This window comes from Saccoglossus kowalevskii, chromosome 19, assembly GCF_978046115.1.
Source record: "Saccoglossus kowalevskii chromosome 19, keSacKowa6.1, whole genome shotgun sequence".
Classification (NCBI taxonomy): Eukaryota; Metazoa; Hemichordata; class Enteropneusta; family Harrimaniidae; genus Saccoglossus; species Saccoglossus kowalevskii.
Genome location: NC_140659.1, coordinates 15,366,775 through 15,387,743, shown reverse-complemented (window position 1 = coordinate 15,387,743; position 20,969 = coordinate 15,366,775). Strand labels below are relative to the sequence as shown.

Genomic DNA, 20,969 nt, shown 5'->3' with positions numbered 1-20,969 from the left:
TCAATGGGGAATGCCAAAGCTCCTGTACCCTGGGTGAGTGTGCAACAGACTCAATGGGGAATGCCAAAGCCCCTGTACCCTGGGTGAGTGTGCAACAGACTCAATGTGGTAGCCAAAGCCCCTGTACCCTGTGTGAGTGTGCCACAGACTCAATGGGGTAGCCAAAGCCCCTGTACCCTGGGTGAGTGTGCAACAGACTCAATGGGGAAGCCAAAGCCCCTGTACCCTGGGTGAGTGTGCCACATATTCAATGGGGCAGCCAAAGCCCCTGTACCCTGGGTGAGTGTGCAACATATTCAATGGGGAATGCCAAAGCCCCTGTACCCTGGGTGAGTGTGCAACATATTCAATGGGGAATGCCAAAGCCCCTGTACTCTGGGTGAGTGTGCAACATATTCAATGGGGAATGCCAAAGCCCCTGTACCCTGGGTGAGTGTGCAACAGACTCAATGGGAGAGACCAAAGCCCCTGTACCCTGGGTGAGTGTGCAACAGACTTAATGGGGAATGCCAAAACCCATGTACCCTGGGTGAGTGTGCAACAGACTCAATGGGGAGACCAAAGCCCCTGTACCCTGGGTGAGTGTGCAACATATTCAATGGGGAATGCCAAAGCCCCTGTACCCTGGGTGAGTGTGCCACAGACTCAATGGGGTAGCCAAAGCCCCTGTACCCTGGGTGAGTGTGCAACAGACTCAATGGGGAAGCCAAAGCCCCTGTACCCTGGGTGAGTGTGCCACATATTCAATGGGGCAGCCAAAGCCCCTGTACCCTGGGTGAGTGTGCAACATATTCAATGGGGAATGCCAAAGCCCCTGTACCCTGGGTGAGTGTGCAATATATTCAATGGGGAATGCCAAAGCCCCTGTACCCTAGGTGAGTGTGCCACATATTCAATGGGGAATGCCAAAGCCCCTGAACCCTGGGTGAGTGTGCCACATATTCAATGGGGAATGCCAAAGCCACTGTACCCTGGGTGAGTGTGCAACAGACTCATTAGGGAATGCCAAAGCCCCTGTACCCTGGGTGAGTGTGCCACATATTCAATGGGGAATGCCAAAGCCACTGTACCCTGGGTGAGTGTGCCACATATTCAATGGGGAATGCCAAAGCCACTGTACCCTGGGTGAGTGTGCCACATATTCAATGGGGAATGCCAAAGCCCCTGTACCCTGGGTGAGTGTGCCACATATTCAATGGGGAATGCCAAAGCCACTGTACCCTGGGTGAGTGTGCCACATATTCAATGGGGAATGCCAAAGCCCCTGTACCCTAGGTGAGTGTGCCACATATTCAATGGGGAATGCCAAAGCCCCTGTACCCTAGGTGAGTGTGCCACATATTCAATGGGGAATGCCAAAGCCCCTGTACCCTAGGTGAGTGTGCCACATATTCAATGGGAAATGCCAAAGCCCCTGTACCCTAGGTGAGTGTGCCACATATTCAATGGGGCATCCAAAGCCCCTGTACCCTGGGTGAGTGTGACACATATTCAATGGGGAATGCCAAAGCCCCTGTACCCTAGGTGAGTGTGCAATATATTCAATGGGGAATGCCAAAGCCCCTGTACCCTGGGTGAGTGTGCCACATATTCAATGGGGAATGCCAAAGCCACCGTACCCTGGGTGAGTGTGCAACATATTCAATGGGGAATGCCAAAACCACTGTACCCTGGGTGAGTGTGCAACATATTCAATGGGGAATGCCAAAGCCCCTGTACCCTGGGTGAGTGTGCCACATATTCAATGCGGCAGCCAAAGCCACTGTACCCTGGGTGAGTGTGCAACAGACTCAATGGGGAATGCCAAAGCCCCTGTACCCTGGGTGAGTGTGCAACAGACTCAATGTGGTAGCCAAAGCCCCTGTACCCTGTGTGAGTGTGCCACATATTCAATGTGGAATGCCAAAGCTCCTGTACCCTGGGTGAGTGTGCCACATATTCAATGGGGAATGCCAAAGCCCCTGTACCCTAGGTGAGTGTGCCACATATTCAATGGGGCATCCAAAGCCCCTGTAACCTGGGTGAGTGTGCTACATATTCAATGGGGAATGCCAAAGCTCCTGTACCCTGGGTGAGTGTGCAACAGACTCAATGGGGAATGCCAAAGCCCCTGTACCCTGGGTGAGTGTGCAACAGACTCAATGTGGTAGCCAAAGCCCCTGTACCCTGTGTGAGTGTGCCACAGACTCAATGGGGTAGCCAAAGCCCCTGTACCCTGGGTGAGTGTGCAACAGACTCAATGGGGAAGCCAAAGCCCCTGTACCCTGGGTGAGTGTGCCACATATTCAATGGGGCAGCCAAAGCCCCTGTACCCTGGGTGAGTGTGCAACATATTCAATGGGGAATGCCAAAGCCCCTGTACCCTGGGTGAGTGTGCAACATATTCAATGGGGAATGCCAAAGCCCCTGTACTCTGGGTGAGTGTGCAACATATTCAATGGGGAATGCCAAAGCCCCTGTACCCTGGGTGAGTGTGCAACAGACTCAATGGGAGAGACCAAAGCCCCTGTACCCTGGGTGAGTGTGCAACAGACTTAATGGGGAATGCCAAAACCCATGTACCCTGGGTGAGTGTGCAACAGACTCAATGGGGAGACCAAAGCCCCTGTACCCTGGGTGAGTGTGCAACATATTCAATGGGGAATGCCAAAGCCCCTGTACCCTGGGTGAGTGTGCCACAGACTCAATGGGGTAGCCAAAGCCCCTGTACCCTGGGTGAGTGTGCAACAGACTCAATGGGGAAGCCAAAGCCCCTGTACCCTGGGTGAGTGTGCCACATATTCAATGGGGCAGCCAAAGCCCCTGTACCCTGGGTGAGTGTGCAACATATTCAATGGGGAATGCCAAAGCCCCTGTACCCTGGGTGAGTGTGTGACAGACTCAATGGGGAATGCCAAAGCCCCTGTACTCTGGGTGAGTGTGCAACATATTCAATGGGGAATGCCAAAGCCCCTGTACCCTGGGTGAGTGTGCAACAGACTCAATGGGGAATGCCAAAGCCCCTGTACTCTGAGTGAGTGTGCAACAGACTCAATGGGGAAGCCAAAGCCCCTGTACCCTGGGTGAGTGTGCCACAGACTCAATGGGGAAGCCAAAGCCCCTGTACCCTGGGTGAGTGTGCCACATATTCAATGGGGCAGCCAAAGCCCCTGTACCCTGGGTTAGTGTGCAACAGACTCAATGGGGTAGCCAAAGCCCCTGTACCCTGGGTGAGTGTGCAACAGACTCAATGGGAGAGACCAAAGCCCCTGTACCCTGGGTGAGTGTGCAACAGACTCAATGGGGAGACCAAAGCCCTGTACCCTGGGTGAGTGTGCAACAGACTCAATGGAGAGACCAAAGCCCCTGTACCCTGGGTGAGTGTGCAACAGACTCAATGGGTAGACCAAAGCCCCTGTATCCTGGGTAAGTGTGTAGCAGACTCAATGGGTAGACCAAAGCCCCTGTACCCTGGGTGAGTGTGCAACAGACTCAATGGGGAGACCAAAGCCCCTGTACCCTAGGTGAGTGTGCAACAGACTCAATGGGTAGACCAAAGCCCCTGTACCCTGGGTGAGTGTGCAACAGACTCAATGGGGAGACCAAAGCCACTATACTATACCCTATACTATACACATTGGGAAGTAATGTGCAGCATAAAATACATGGGGAAATAATGTGCAGCATAAAATACATGGGGAAATAATGTGCAGCATAAAACACATTGAGAAATAATGTGCAGCATAAAATACATTGGGAAATAATGTGCAGCATAAATTACATGGGGAAAAAATGTGCAGCATAAAACACATTGGGAAATAATGTGCAGCATAAAATACATGGGGAAATAATGTGCAGCATAAAATACATGGGGAAATAATGTGCAGCATAAAATACATGTGGAAATAATGTGCAGCATAAAATACATGTGGAAATAATGTGCAGCATAAATTACATGGGGAAATAATGTGCAGCATAAATTACATGGGGAAAAATGTGCAGCATAAAACACATTGAGAAATAATGTGCAGCATAAAACACATTGGGAAATAATGTGCAGCATAAAATACATGGGGAAATAATGTGCAGCATAAAATACATGTGGAAATAATGTGCAGCATAAATTACATGGGGAAAAAATGTGCAGCATAAAACACATGTGGAAATAATGTGCAGCATAAATTACATGGGGAAAAAATGTGCAGCATAAAACACATTGAGAAATAATGTGCAGCATAAAATACATGGGGAAATAATGTACAGCATAAAATACATGTGGAAATAATGTGCAGCATAAATTACATGGGAAAAAAATGTGCAGCATAAAACACATTGGGAAATAATGTGCAGCATAAAATACATGGGGAAATAATGTGCAGCATAAAATACATGTGGAAATAATGTGCAGCATAAATTACATGGGGAAAAAATGTGCAGCATAAAACACATGTGGAAATAATGTGCAGCATAAATTACATGGGGAAAAAATGTGCAGCATAAAACACATTGAGAAATAATGTGCAGCATAAAATACATGGGGAAATAATGTACAGCATAAAATACATGTGGAAATAATGTGCAGCATAAATTACATGGGGAAAAAATGTGCAGCATAAAACACATTGGGAAATAATGTGCAGCATAAAATACATGGGGAAATAATGTGCAGCATAAAATACATGTGGAAATAATGTGCAGCATAAATTACATGGGGAAAGAATGTGCAGCATAAAACACATTGGGAAATAATGTGCAGCATAAATTACATGGGAAAAAAATGTGCAGCATAAAACACATTGAGAAATAATGTGCAGCATAAAATACATGGGGAAATAATGTACAGCATAAAATACACGGGGGAAAAATGTGCAGCATAAAACACATTGGGAAATAATGTGCAGCATAAAATACATGGGGAAATAATGTGCAGCATAAAATACATGTGGAAATAATGTGCAGCAAAAATTACATGGGGAAAGAATGTGCAGCATAAAACACGTTGGGAAATAATGTGCAGCATAAATTACATGGGGAAAAAATGTGCAGCATAAAACACATTGAGAAATAATGTGCAGCATAAATTACATGGGGAAAAATGTGCAGCATAAAACACATTGAGAAATAATGTGCAGCATAAAATACATTGGGAAATAATGTGCAGCATAAAATACATGGGGAGTTAATGTGCAGCATAAAATACATTGGGAAATAATGTGCAACATAAAATACACGTGGAACTAATGTGCAGCATAAAATACATTGGGAAATAATGTGCAGCATAAAATACATGTGGAACTAATGTGCAGCATAAAATACGTGGGGAAATAATGTGCAGCATAAAATACATTGGGAAATAATGTGCGGCATAAAATACATTGGGAAATAATGTGCAGCATAAAATACATTGGGAAATAATGTGCAACATAAAATACATGTGGAAATAATGTGCAGCATATAATACATTGGGAAATAATGTGCAGCATTAAATACATGTGGAACTAATGTGCAGCATAAAATACGTGGGGAAATAATGTGCAGCATAAAACACATTGGGGAATAATGTGCAGCATAAAATACATGGGGGAAATAATGTGCAGCATAAAATACATGGGGAAATAATGTGCAGCATAAAATACATGTGGAAATAATGTGCAGCATAAAATACATGTGGAAATAATGTGCAGCATAAAATACATGGGGAAATAATGTGCAGCATAAAATACATGTGGAAATGTGCAGCATAAAATACGTGGGGAAATAATGTGCAGCATAAAATACATTGGGAAATAATGTGCAGCATAAAATACATTGGGAAATAATGTGCAGCATAAAATACATTGGGAAATAATGTGCAACATAAAATACATGGGGAAATAATGTGCAGCATAAAATACATTGGGAAATAATGTGCAGCATAAAATACATGGGGAAATAATGTGTAGCATAAAATACACGGGGAAATAATGTGCAGCATAAAATACATAGGGAAATAATGTGCAGCATAAAATACATGGGGAAATAATGTGCAGCATAAAATACATTGGGAAATAATGTGCAGGATAAAACACATTGAGAAATAATGTGCAGCATAAAACACATGGGGAAATAATGTGCAGCATAAAATACATGGGGAAATAATGTGCAGCATAAAATACATGGGAAATAATGTGCAGCATAAAATACATGGGGAAATAATGTGCAGCATAAAATACATGTGAAAATAATGTGCAGCATAAAACACATTGGGAAATAATGTGCAGCATAAAACACATGGGGAAATAATGTGCAGCATAAAATACATTGGGAAATAATGTTCAGCATAAAATACATTGGGAAATAATGTGCAGCATAAAACACATTGAGAAATAATGTGCAGCATAAAATACATTGGGAAATAATGTGCAGCATAAATTACATGGGGAAAAATGTGCAGCATAAAACACATTGAGAAATAATGTGCAGCACAAAATACACTGGGAAATAATGTGCAGCATAAAATACATGGGGAATTAATGTGCAGCATAAAACACATTGAGAAATAGTGTGCAGTATAAAATACATTGGGAAATAATGTGCAGCATAAAACACATTGAGAAATAATGTGCAGCATAAAATACATTGAGAAATAATGGCAGCATAAAATACATTGAGAAATAATGTGCAGCATAAAATACATTGAGAAATAATGTGCAGCATAAAATACATTGAGAAATAATGTGCAGTATAAAATACATGGGGAAATAATGTGCAGCATAAAATACATGGGGAAATAATGTGCAGCATAAAATACATGGGGAAATAATGTGCAGCATAAAATACATTGAGAAATAATGTGCAGCATAAAATACATGGGAAAATAATGTGCAGCATAAAATACATTGGGGAATAATGTGAAGCATAAAATACATGGGGAAATAATGTGCAGCATAAAATACATTGGGGAATAATGTGAAGCATAAAATACATGGGGAAATAATGTGCAGCATAAAATACATGGGGAAATAATGTGCAGTATATTTTGAATTTTTTTATTGCAGCTTGATCTTGATTCTATATGGAAGTTTATCTTTGGAGTGCCTGCAAGTCAAACTGGAGTCAAGCATAGTAAATCCAATATTGGGCTGCAGAGCAGTATATGTATGGATAGTGCTTTGGTTATACTGTCTATGATTAGAACAATGTTGAATCAGGTAAGTGTGTTGTAAATGAAATACATCACTACATAGGCATGCTGTAAATGTAATACGATGTTATACATATACATGATTTGCATGATGTAAATTTGATACATCATTCTGTTGGCATGCTATATATGCTGTAAAATGACTAATTTTCACTGGGTTTAAATTTCGCTGATTTGCCATTTCAGGCAAATTCAGTGGATTTTAAATTCATGGTTTTATCATTTAGATGTTCTATGCTAAATTTTTCATAGTCACTGGGTTTTAATTAATTTAGCGCATTTTTCAGTCAGCGAAATAAGCAAAATTAAAACTCAGTGAATAATTAACCCTTTTACAGTATTTGACACATTATAAGTACATCAGTACACATGTTCGTAGTGTAAGACATCATTTTCTTGACATACTGTAAAGTTAATACATCATATTATAGACTTTACAGTACATGTAAATACAGGCATGTTTTAATGCTAGATTATTCTTCAGGCATGAAATAAATCAAATATACTCTATTTATAGTGTGATGCATTATTTATCAGTAGTATATATACCCGTTACCTGTAATTATACTACAAGCCTTTTTGAGCATAATTTTTTTTTTTTTCGTTCAAAATTGGCCAGGTTTGTTCATATTTTCGACAATTTTCACTGAATGCAATCTATAATTTGGATTGAACAGACCAAATGTGAAGCTGCTTTTTGATCAAAAAATTAAAAATGTCTGTAAACATTTTCTGAGAAGAAAAGCTAACATCAATTGAAACTATTTTGTAAGTTGACATCATTCGGAGAGATAAAATGTTACCAGTACCTTGTAATTATCATATTTATAGGTGCACGTCATGAACTCGTATACTTAATTCAGCGTTTTTGTTTGTTTATATAGAATTGTCAGAATGAAGAAGACTCATGGATGATTGAATATCCTGTTACTTTGATTCAGTTCCTGTTATTCCTCTACCATAATACAGCAGACATAGTTCCTCTCTGTATGAGTGGTGATTTTCTCTGTGGATTGGCTGCTACACTTTTCCCGATTAGACCAAATTCTGATCAGGTAAGGATTATATACACGACTCTGAGAAGTTTATGGTCTACACATACATTTGTTTTAACCTTGGAAGTAATTTGACTGATGAAACATGACGCAACTATGTGGTCCTAATGTTGATTATCATGATCTCCTAAATAGGTTACATTTAAAGCGCGTTAGTAATCACGCTGCACATGTGCGAGATATATGGGTCTCATATAACCAAGATGGCGACTTTGACTGTTGTGCAGATCAACGAGTACGAATTGCTACGTTTCCAAGCTTTAATCGGTAATTTCCATGTGATTGGAATGTATCGAAGGAGTTACCGGCGGAAATCAGTGCAAGTCGCGCCCAGGTCAAACCTCATACTTGTGATTTCCATTTGAAGAGCGCATTGGATTATGGGAAAATCAATGTTTATCAACACAAATGTCGCACATGCGCAGCGAGACGACTACCGCGCTTTAAATATGATTTTTGTGACACAAGCATACTGTGTTCTTCTAAACATACCGTTAGATTATATTTGAATTTATACTTATAATTTGTTCTAAACATATGATTATGTGAACTAAACATTTTATGTTTAAGCTTACTGATTGTACGACACAAACATGCCATGTTCTTCAAAACATATTATATTATTTGAAGCAAAGCCAACAAAAATAAATTCTGTGTTTTCAGTGATCAAACCTGCCCAAAAAAAAAACAAAAAAAAAACATTTATTTTATGCAAATGAGGTCCAAATTATTTATTATATGCAAATGATGTCCAAATTATTTATTTCTATGCAAATGAGGTCCAAATTATTTATTTCTATGCAAATGAGGTCCAAATTATTTATTTCTATGCAAATGAGGTCCAAATTATTTATTTCTATGCAAATTAGTTCCAAATTATTTATTTCTATGTAAATTAGTTATGGTCATTACACAAATGTTGTATTTTTTTATTTCATTTACTTCCTTGTATGTTGTGAATGATTGCACTTACTTTTCAGAATATATTTCTTTAATATGACTAACTTTGATTCCTTTTTACATCTACAGTTAAAACCATGATTATGTTCTCACAAAAAAGTATAACTCATTGGGAAAAAATAAAATAAAAAGTATACCTCGTATTTTTTAAGACTGTTACCGGAAACACCAAATTTGTTTTTATTTGGCATGATTCAAAATTATCATTCTATTTATCATATTAATTAATAAGTATCAATAGATTCTAGTCTTTTCCATATTGTTTCCAAACTGCATATTTGATGGTTCTTTTCTTTAGGATTCACACTACACTGCTAAGCACATCCCCCCCCCCCCTAACCGGCCACCCACTCAATTGGCTACTCAACTACTCAAAATTTGAACTCAATAAATTTAGCCAATCAGAAAACTTGTTGTCTGACAACCAATCAAGTTTGGGATTTCAAAATAGTTTGACTCCACTGCCATTAGTGATGTTAATTTTCATCTTGTGTTCTTAACATTTGCTTTTATTCTTTCTTTCTTTGCATTATATAAATATATGTTATAAACTGTACTTTTGTTTTCTATTTTTCAAAGGGTGGCTCAGTTTTGGAAGAGTTTGTTGTGGTATGTTCAAGTTATTCAGATAGTTGCCAGTTGTTTTCAGTTTGCTTCTGTACATGTGTGCACACTAATTATTTTGCCTTTATAGAGTAGTTCAGTTCATCAATGAAAACATTCTCCATATTGGTATCATTTATAACAACACTGTTTATGGTCAATAACCGTAAAAACTAAGAAGTTTGGACCACTTTTAAATAATTAGTTTTTAAAGCCATCAAGTTTTGAACTGGCAGAACTTTTAAAGTACAGCAAAAGGAAAGCAAAATTTCCATCAAAACACAATAATTTGAAATATGAATGGCCAAAAAAAAACAGTACACAGATACTACTTAGTTAACCCTGCGGAAAAGACTTGTAGATTTATTTTGCTAATAGGTAAAATACATTTCATTTGTTATCATCGTGAAAGCTGTTAAACCATTTTCAGTATGTGTTTTAACTTTTAAAAAGTGCTAATAACCTATTAAAACAACATAATCATGTAACAGTGTTTATTAAAATAAATACTTTTTTTTGTTCATTGGTTATTTTAAATTCTGAATGCTGGGAATTTCCATAATCACATGACCTCAAGTGTTTATCATATCATCATATCCACAGTCAATAGCTGACAGCAATGTTTTTTTGAGAAATGACCAAGTAAACATGAAACAGCAAAGTTAAACGTTTGTGGCTTAAGCTTGGGTATTTTAATCATTAACATACTTTATTATATTGCATGGTTTTTGTCTTCGCACTTTGTTTGATTTGACTTATGTCCTCTTTTGCATTCTTCAAGTACATCGTTTCCAATATTTAGAAATTGTTGAAATCATAACCATAGTTTTTGGTAAAAAACAATCTTGGAAATTTGAAGCAATATCAAGTTTAGCTTGTTCATTAAACTTCAAAATTGGGGAATTTCAAGAACATAGAAAGGGATTAATGTAGAAGAAAATGTTTCAATTAAAGTTTAAATCTGTATTTTGACTTGAATTTCTTCACTTTCTCTACTTATAATGTTTTGTGTTTTATATTAAGTTGTGTTAAAACTAATATTTATACATGTAACTTTTGTGACTTCTCTGAAACTGGTGCTAAGCTTCAAAATGGCTGCTTCCATATCACTGAACTTACCGGCTTCCCTGTAATCCCACAAACCAACTTTTTTTATGCTGAATTTCATCTTTGGAATTCATTTTCGCTGAGCCTGCAAGTTTTGTTTATTTGAGTGAGGTAATTTTGTGAAAAATAATAAGAAACTGATATCTTCAGTCTCCAGCTATGTCAAAAAAATAAATTCTATGTGAATGTGGTTGCATGTATGCGTTTGCAATCATAATAGTTTTGGTAATTTGAACATTGTACAGTTTGACCGATTCTCAGATAATGTATTCTAGTTTTGTGATTTCTATCATACAACCGCAGACTAGAAGTTTATTACCCTTAATTTTATCTACCTTTGGTTATATACATCTCCCCATTTGTAACATACTTGTGTAGTTTTACATTGCCACTAGAGGGCAGTGTAACCTCTAGAAGACAATATAATAAATGGTTCATTAATATCTTTCCTATATAATATGTGATGGTGAGAAATAAAAGATTTCCTTTTCATGTCAGCAAATTTGTAAATTCATGGTCATTGCAAGGTTCAACAGCATCCAAACTTACTTCTAAAAATCTTTTGATATTCATACATACAAGTATACACATTAAAGTTTTATTCAAAATTTGGCCAAACTTTTAGCATAAAAAGAAAAATTGTTTTTGTCAGTAATGAGTGTGGGAATTTTAACATCAAATTAATGCATATGTTTATCTTGTTATTTTTGTATGGAGATATAACCTGCTTTATTTTCACTTGGAATTTTTTTTTTTTTATTTTCGCCTGATGGTTGAATCAGTGAAAATATAATCCAGTCAAAATACCTTTTTGCCTATATTTTACATTCAACTCGTCAAAAATCAGTAAAAAATAAACTTCAAACAAAACAGCCAAAATTAATCCCAGCGATAAGCAAAAATTAAAAATATGATTACTGTAAAAGACTTTTAATAGATTTTATGAAATTAGTTTGGATGCTGTTTAATGTGAGCCTATCATGGATGTTTCAGATATCTGTACTCCAACTGTGTGTACTGTGAATTACTTTATTTAAAAGCTGAGAATATTTTACAGAGTATAGCAATATGGGTTCACCTATACACATCATTTTTACCAATTTGGTATCAATGACACAAACTCCAGAGAAAAAATATTTGTTACTGAATTTTTTTCCCATGATTTCAGCAAAAACAACCAAAATAATGTAATCTACAGTACATGTCTTGTTCATTCAATTTAGCCTGTGTACTATACATCTAACTTAAAGGGCGGCAGTCGTCGTGCCTCGTCCTGTTCGATATGGGACTCATAGCGACGTATACAACGCATGTAAAATACATTGTTTATTTACATGAAATTCGAACATACGCTGTGCGACGACCACCGCGCTTTAAAATATATATAGTCAATGTTCACCGCATCCATTCTGTCTTGATACTGGTTTCTGTGCATCTTTTGGTGACTGCATATTGTAGTGGTGGTTGTTACTCACTCTTCTACATTTTTACTGACTAGAATTCCTAATATTCCAGTTTTCAAATGATTGCTTAGCTTCCTAGTGTTTTTTAACCCAACTAGTGCACAAGTGATCATATACCTGTGATCGCTTCAGCGGTCGTTTTCCCCTGATAGCTGTGTTAATGATTTCTTGTCTTTTCTTCATATAGGTTAGTGAAACTGGAAGTGAGTTGTCTTCGCCAGCCGATGATTACAGGGTGAGATTTCCATTTTGTAGATCAAATCAATAAATCTTTTTCCAGTCACTGCAAAATTTCCTGTTACGCATGAAAACAAAAACGGGACAAACAATAAGGTCATAGCATCATAGTGACATTAAAACTTCAGACTAGATCTTCTCACTAGATTTTGAGGTGTTTCCGTGCTTAATATTGTATTACTGTAAAATACTTTATTTTCACTTGGAATTAATTTTAGCTATTTTCGGTGAAGGAATGATTCAGTGAAAATAAAATCCAGCGAATATACCTATTTTCCTTTATTTTACATTCAACTCATCAGAAATCAGTGAAAATAAATTCCATAAAAAACACCCAAAAGTCTTTCAGCAAAAATTAATTCCAGCTAAAATAAAGTATTTTACAGTATACACATTTGATGACGGTCAATTTTGTATCACAATGCCATATTTTTCCTTGAAAGGTCAACATTTAACATTGAGCGATAAAAAGAGATTCAAGTTCAAAATAAATTATTTGATTATTTTATTTTGATGCATGCCTTTAACACAATGTGCAAGATTTCGCTTATTGAAACCAATAAACTGTAATTTTCACCCTTGTGAAAATTCAATGAAACTTTCTATGTAGGTTCTTTGGGATACACTACTTACATGATTAGTTTTGAGTCGAAATCTGTGCATAATAATTGCCTAATTTGCATAAACTGCACACTCTTTGGCTGTTCCACAAATATCTTGATACATAATCAGTGCTCTATTAAAGACTATCTACATCTGTTTAGTTCTTGAAATTTGTGCATACTAATTGCCTAATTTGCATAAACTGCACACTCTTTGGCTGTTCCACAAATATCTTGATACATAATCAGTGCTCTTAGACTATCTACACCTGTTTAGTTCTTGACATTTGTGCATAATAATTGCCTAATTTGCATTGTAATATTAGCCAATTGGACGATTTCGTGTTGATATCTCAAGAACCACTCGTTAGATTTTGGTGAAGCTTTGTACATAGATTCTCTAAGATAACCCACTCACGTCATCATCCTGAGGCTATGAGAGTTTTTTTAAAGTTTTCTTTGATTACTATTTACAGTTATGGTCTGGATCAGAGGTGAATGTAAGAACACCGATAGAAAGAGGCAACTCAATACCAGGTATTAATTACTTTAGGTTTTTTTCAGTGAAACATTCAAATTTTTTTTTTAACGTTTTTTGTGTGCAAGTGCTAACGTATACTGTATTTAGTCTGCTAGAAGCACTGCTCAGTGATAAGCACTAGCTCGCAATCTGTTGTAACAACATTGCCTGTAATTTGTTTATTAACAGTGATACATACTGTAAAATACTTTATTTTCGCTTGGAATTAATTTTCGCTATGATTCAGTGAAAATAAAATCCAGCGAATATCCTTTTTTATCCTATATTTAACATTCAACTCATCAAAAATCAGTGAAAACAAATTCCATACAAAACACCCAAAAAGTCTTTTCAGCAAAAATTAATTCCAGCTAAAATAAAGTATTTCACAGTATATGTTTATTCAATAACTACATGTACTTCAGCTAACAACACCATTAATTTTTTAAATTTTCAGTTCTTGTCAAATAGTTACTGGGTATGCACACATGATTAAAAGTACGATGTTCTATTAGCCACAGTTCTAGCAATATATCATTTCCATTCAGGTTTATAAATCATTTAATGGATGTGTGATATTAGCCACAGTTCTAGCAATATGTCATTTCCATTCAGGTTTATAAATCATTTAATGGATGCATGATATTCGCCACATAAATAGCCATTGTTTGAAACGTCTAGCTATTTTTAATAGTTACTTAGATCAAGGATTACCAAATATTATCTACAATTACATGGAATGTCACTTTTATTTTTCAAATATAGGAATTTTGACAACTCACCCAGCAAGGAAGTTTGTGTTTGATTTCTTGCGAGTGATTGTAGTTGACAGTCTGTCTCTACCACAGCCAAGTAAAGGAGCACCAGTGTTGGATTTATTACTTGAGGTAAAAATAGTGATTCATACACTAATAGCCACACATGTTTTACTCCATACATGTATGTTATGATCTGTATTTTAGTGTATAGTCATGGACCTGATTTGTGTTTTAATGTCAGGTAATATTTTTCATATTCTCTACCTTCATGAAAAGAGGTATTTTTACTTTAAATCAAGATTAAATCAAATCATGGACAATGTGGTAAGAACAGTCATCAGAATAGGATTTCTGTGAAAGTCTTAAAAAACAGGCTTGTTTTTAAAGCCTTAAAAAATTCGGAAATATAAGAAATTTTTTAGGTTCTTAAAAGGTCTGAAATTTAAAATTAATTCCTCGAATTCGGAAGTTTGCAACTAATTGTGCTTAAATTTAGGGCAATGTAATATTTGTTTCTTTGTTTCCATATAAGTCAAATTAACAGAGTCTGAATGCTGAACATGTTGAAACGCATCTGAAATGCTTTTAGAAGGTTCGTAAAAAACGTCTGAAATTGATAAACACTGGATATATGCAATTAAAGTATTAGCTGTAATTCCCCCAATTTTTAATTTTTTTTTATGACCAACAATTTTTTTTTCTGGAAAATAATAAATGTCCATTTGTTACGTTTGATTACTTGATATACGTATAGTTTGATAAGTCACTTTTTTGTTCCACCTTGCAATGGTAAAAGTTGTGATTTATTGTGAATACACACTAAACATGCACTTTAATGTGGCTGACAATAGACCATTCTAGTCATCACAGGGGCGCTAAAAATTGCCATAACCCAGCGCTAACAGTGATGATGTATTCATAGAACACAGTATAGTGTGTTAAAAAGATAAAATCAGAACAACATGTGTAGACAGTAAAGAAACTCTTCAACTTTCTCCTACTGCATTATTTTGCTGTGATTTTCGAATCCCTTGAGCCCTTGAGAAATCATTTCCATGCCACAACTGTTATTAATCAATATTTTAGAATTTGTTTACTTGTTTGTTCGTCTACACATCTTCATGAATATTTAATCACATTCTGTAATGTCTAGTAACGCCGTGAATCGGTTGAGCTGGCGGACCACTGTTAAGTTTCGTAAAGTTTCAGTATTCACATATCAGTAAATATAAACTTCATACAAAACAGATAAAACAGCTAAATTAAAGTATTTCACAGTACCTAGCATAAATGTTAGGCAAAAACTTTCTCAATCATACCACTCGGCCTTCCATATATGCCATGTTGTCCTAAGAAAGAGTGGGGAATAATAGTGTTAGACTGGTACTGAATATAGGATATTAGAAATATATCTACAATAGAGCCACATATGAACTAACAAATGTTTTTTTCGTGGCATGATCAGTACAACACTGATTATTTATACTAGTGTTCATTCACGTTTCATCACATGCACTCAGAATATTAAACTTAGTGGTATTTGGTATATTTAAATGTACATGTTTTATATTATTAGGCATCTCCAGAGCGAGCAAGCCATGCTTTAGTACGAGAGTTTCAGACTGAAGTAATGATGAATTTAATGGACCATTTACTGGCGGCAGATGCTTTGCTGGGAGAAGAAGCAGCTCTACCAATCACCATTGGTGGCAGTTACAGCAATTTGGTTCAGAATATCTTCTATTTCACATCACGAGTGGTAGATAAGTTATGGCAAGGTGAAAAAAAAAATAGGATTCTTTGCCTTGATGACAAAATTTTATTTTACATTGCACATGACAGTGTTATCATATGCTTTATTCTTTTTTCTTATTCCTTGAACATTTATAATATGTAATGGTTGTTCTTGTGCACAACTGGGCACTGTAGACACAACAAGAAGCAGAGTTAGGACAAAGTTGAACATTTTCTTAGATGCCTGATAAATACTAACATTCTACACACACTCTAAAATAGTAAAATGCAGGACGACTTATTCATGACACATTTCTACCAAACTTTATAAGCTTGGGGTTGAATGCCAAAACGTGATGAAGTGAAGTCTTGGTGAAGTGTCCTTATCTTAATTGGGAGGCCAAAGCTACTGGTCAAGAATCATTCAATGAATATTACTTTGAAAGAACTTTTGTTAAGGTCAGCCAGGCCTGGTTACCCCTACTAATATGATAGGAAGATGGTCACACAGCCTTATGTCACATAAAGTATAGTTTATATATGCACTATATGTGACACTATCATTTGCAATTTGCACACGAAAAGAAGCTCAAGAGAATCAACAGTGACCTTAATATCAAGACCACTTGGCACAAAATTATTTTGAATAAAAAACAAACAAACTATAAAACCGTTTATTTCTACTGGTTTTTAATTTCACTATTTTGAGCATAATCACAAATATGCCAAGAAAACAAAGAGTTCTACTGGTATTTTACGTGTTCTTCTGGATTTAATTTAGGAGATTTTATTTTAAATTAAAGCCTAGTGAATATTTGATGCAATTACTGTACTAGTTAAGAGTTCCTCTTACCCATAAACTTAACATCCTAACCCTGCCCCTCCAATGCCTCTTCCCAATTTAATTTTATGTGTCCCCTCTTTAAGTAGTAGTAGTAGTAGTCCAGAGTTTTAAATCCGGTTTGGTCCCCGAAGATGAGGGTGGCCGGATTCACCTTAAACAAGTGGCAATAATGGTTGTAACTGCCATTTAAGGTTTTTTTGGAGCATGAGATAATTGGCCGGATGCCCTTCCTGACACCAATCCACTGTTTCGGCAGTGGGCCTAGCCTTTGAGGGAAACACCCATCATGCAAGGTAGCATGTGTAGAGGTATGTGCTATACATGACCTGGTCTGAAAGCATCATATGACTCGTAACAGACTGTGTTCAGGAAAGAACCACTTGGTCAAGGATGGGGTGATCAGCACTTAAGTATACCCCTACATACCCCTACCCATGTATATTTATCTGAAGGGACATACACCATTACATTGGGGGGCGTGGCGGAGTGTTAGGGTTACAGTTTAGGTTAGGGGTGGGGTACATCCATCTTGAGATTGCAGATCATTCAGACATGTATTTTGTTGTAGGTGTGTTTGCAAAAGAATCTAAAGAAGTATTTGATTTCATAAGCAAACTGTTAGCACAGGCAAAAAGAAGATGTAAGTAACAGTTCATATTATTTATTTTTTTTGAAAAACTTTCAATATTTTTCACCTTCGGGTAGATTTCACAAATTTAGTCAAGAGCTGAGTACAGTACATACCTGACTGGTATGTGGACTTTTTAGTCCAATGTGAGTCTGAATTATTGACAAGGTCATTTTATTTACCAAATCTTGTTTGTTTTTGAGTAGCTACTGGTATCTCCCTGGATCAAATCTATCATTGCTTAAATAGGACTGTATTATATCAGCTCTCAAGACCACATAATAATGTTGCTGGTAAGTGTCTTTTTTTTTTATTTCGCCCCAACCCATGAGTCAGTCTGTTCCATTAAAATGATGTACAATACTCGCTCACTTCATAGTTTTATCTTTCCTTGTGCTAATAACTGGCACAGTATTTATCCGTTCTTTCTCAAAATTGGATATTTTATTAACGAGTTTAATGAGCTATTGTCCAAATTCAATTTTCTGACTGAATGTATTATCTACAGTGCTTGTGATTAATTGCTGCCATGCTATTGGTCAGAACTCTGTGTGAAGGTGAATTGCTGATTTACATTAGCACTCACTCAGTGATGTTTATTTTCTCTTTCTGTCTACAGATCAAATGGCACTGTTAGATTCCCTGCATAGGCTTACCAACAGCCGTAATCTTGTCTTTGGGCCAGGAAATTATGAACCAGAATTCATTGCTTGCCTTTGTCATTGTCTGTTCTGTCTGACAGATCAAGTGAGGTACGTTTACGAATAATCATTTCTTTATAGGCACAAAACGTAAAACCCAAGATGTTTATTCTTTGCTTAGTAGTAGTCATCAATGATGACTGAGTAGATCTATTCATATTACTGATTGTGAAATTTCACATCTTCAAGATCATAATTGCCTTCATATTTAAAGCGCGGTAGTCGTCACACTGCGCATGTGCGAGATATATGGGTCTCATATAAACAAAGATGGCGACTTTGACTGTTGCGCAGATCAACGAGTACTAACTGAGACGTTTCCAAGTTTTAATTAAGTAATTTTCATGTTATTAAAAGGCATCGAAGGAGTCACCGGCGGTAATCAGTGCAAGTCGCGCTCAGGTCAAACCTCATACTTGTGATTTTCATTAGAAGAGCGCATTGGATTGTGGGAAAATCAATGTTTATCAATACAAATGTGGCACATGCGCAGCGCGACGACTACCGCGCTTTAAGGCTGGTACATATTCCATAAAGTAAAATAAGCTACTCAGCCGAAAAAGATTAGATAAGAAAAAGTGCAGCCCTACAACAATAGGATGCCTGCAAATATCCATACATACAATATTTTAACATGTTTGACGCTTTAAATAATCAAATATCATTTCCCCTTTGAGTGCTAAATCTTTGTCCCGCTCAAAATAGTCTTAAATTTGTTCACATTTTCAATAATTTTCACTGAATTCTATCTTAATTTTGGTCCAAACAGACAGAATTTGATGTTGCTTATAGTTTTTGATCAAAAAAGTTGAAAGTTTTCTGTCAAAAAAAAAAACAACATACTAAAAATGAAACTATTTTGTGGATGGTGCATAAAGTTGATTTTGGTGCTTAGAGAGAGATAAATGTTTACATATGTTTTGGTGTTTAGAGAGAGATAAATGTTTACATATGTTTTGGTGCTTAGAGAGAGATAAATGTTTACATATGTTTTGGTGCTTAGAGAGAGATAAATGTTTACATATGTTTTGGTGCTTAGAGAGAGATAAATGTTTACATATGTTTTGGTGCTTAGAGAGAGATAAATGTTTACATATGTTTTGGTGCTTAGAGAGAGATAAATGTTTACATATGTTTTGGTGCTTAGAGAGAGATAAATGTTTACATATGTTTTGGTGCTTAGAGAGAGATAAATGTTTACATATGTTTTGGTGCTTAGAGAGAGATAAATGTTTACATATGTTTTGGTGCTTAGAGAGAGATAAATGTTTACATATGTTTTGGTGCTTAGAGAGAGATAAATGTTTACATATGTTTTGGTGCTTAGAGAGAGATAAATGTTTACATATGTTTTGGTGCTTAGAGAGAGATAAATGTTTACATATGTTTTGGTGCTTAGAGAGAGATAAATGTTTACATATGTTTTGGTGCTTAGAGATAAATGTTTACATATGTTTTGGTGCTTAGAGATAAATGTTTACATATGTTTTGGTGCTTAGAGAGAGATAAATGTTTACATATGTTTTGGTGCTTAGAGTTAAATGTTTACATATGTTTTGGTGCTTAGAGAGAGATAAATGTTTACATATGTTTTGATGCTTAGAGAGAGATAAATGTTTACATATGTTTTGGTGCTTAGAGAGAGATAAATGTTTACATATGTTTTGGTGCTTAGAGAGAGATAAATGTTTACATATGTTTTGGTGCACCTGTTAAAAGTCACCATAGATAGACGATAGACACAAATAACTGAAAAAACAACATCAACAGTGTTAACTGTTTCACTACCAGTTCCCTCTTTTCATCACAAATTCACAAAATAGTCCCACTTGTAGTCTGCACTTTCTTTCAGGAGATTGGGACCAAAATAGCAAAATTTTTTGAGTAAAAACTGAAAATTTACTCAAATATGTCTGTTGGCTTCAAAATTAGGGTTTATTTCCAGAAATATTGTAGAAAATAAAAAAAAAAAGGTGGAAAAAAATGTTGGCAAATAAGTCTTATGGTAAAAAGGTTAATGGATAATTCACTGATTTCAATTTTCTGGTTTGTTGCTAGTTTGAGTGTTGGATCACTCGCTTCATCGGCCACGGATGCTGGATCCAATAGAAATACATTATGGCATGTGGATACGATGGCTGACGATGACGAAGACTCGCCATCGTACACTTCCAGTGGCAGCCTGAATAACGAGAGCAGTACCTCTCAAGAAGCACAGTTACTTGTCAGGAATGCAGCTAAAAGAGTCTGGGATGAACTCATAACATGTAAAAAAGCTGTAAGTATATAAAACAAACACACGTATTGCATAATATTGTTACAGTGAAAATTTCTCATTTAGTTTTACACTCTAGACAAGTTTATAACATTTAATACAATGTGATCAAAAACATTCAATTGAAAGTACCATAAACTCCTTATCACTTAGGTTCCCCATTGACAAGGAGTCACTGACATATAATCAATTTGTTCACATGCTTTCAAATTAATAACTTGAGAACATTTTGAGTGGTGAACAAATTTAAAGTATGGTGTGTAGACAACGATACGGGATAAACCACAGAAAATAAATGCATTTGTAATTTAGAGCTTCTT

At 36.4% G+C, this 20,969-nt stretch overlaps 1 protein-coding gene across 1 annotated transcript in view; it reads left to right on the top strand.

The window, feature by feature from the left end:
* The window catches only part of LOC100373054 (WD repeat and FYVE domain-containing protein 3-like), a 107,028-nt gene that overhangs the window by 62,297 nt on the left and 23,762 nt on the right, over positions 1-20,969 (top strand). Inside the window, exons 34-43 of the mRNA XM_085493716.1 lie at positions 7,017-7,169; positions 8,047-8,217; positions 12,538-12,585; positions 13,666-13,726; positions 14,475-14,596; positions 16,044-16,245; positions 17,614-17,685; positions 17,880-17,966; positions 18,293-18,425; positions 20,433-20,652. Of these exons, the coding sequence (XP_085349842.1) occupies positions 7,017-7,169; positions 8,047-8,217; positions 12,538-12,585; positions 13,666-13,726; positions 14,475-14,596; positions 16,044-16,245; positions 17,614-17,685; positions 17,880-17,966; positions 18,293-18,425; positions 20,433-20,652 (1,269 nt within the window). The remainder of the gene's footprint in view (positions 1-7,016; positions 7,170-8,046; positions 8,218-12,537; positions 12,586-13,665; positions 13,727-14,474; positions 14,597-16,043; positions 16,246-17,613; positions 17,686-17,879; positions 17,967-18,292; positions 18,426-20,432; positions 20,653-20,969) is intronic.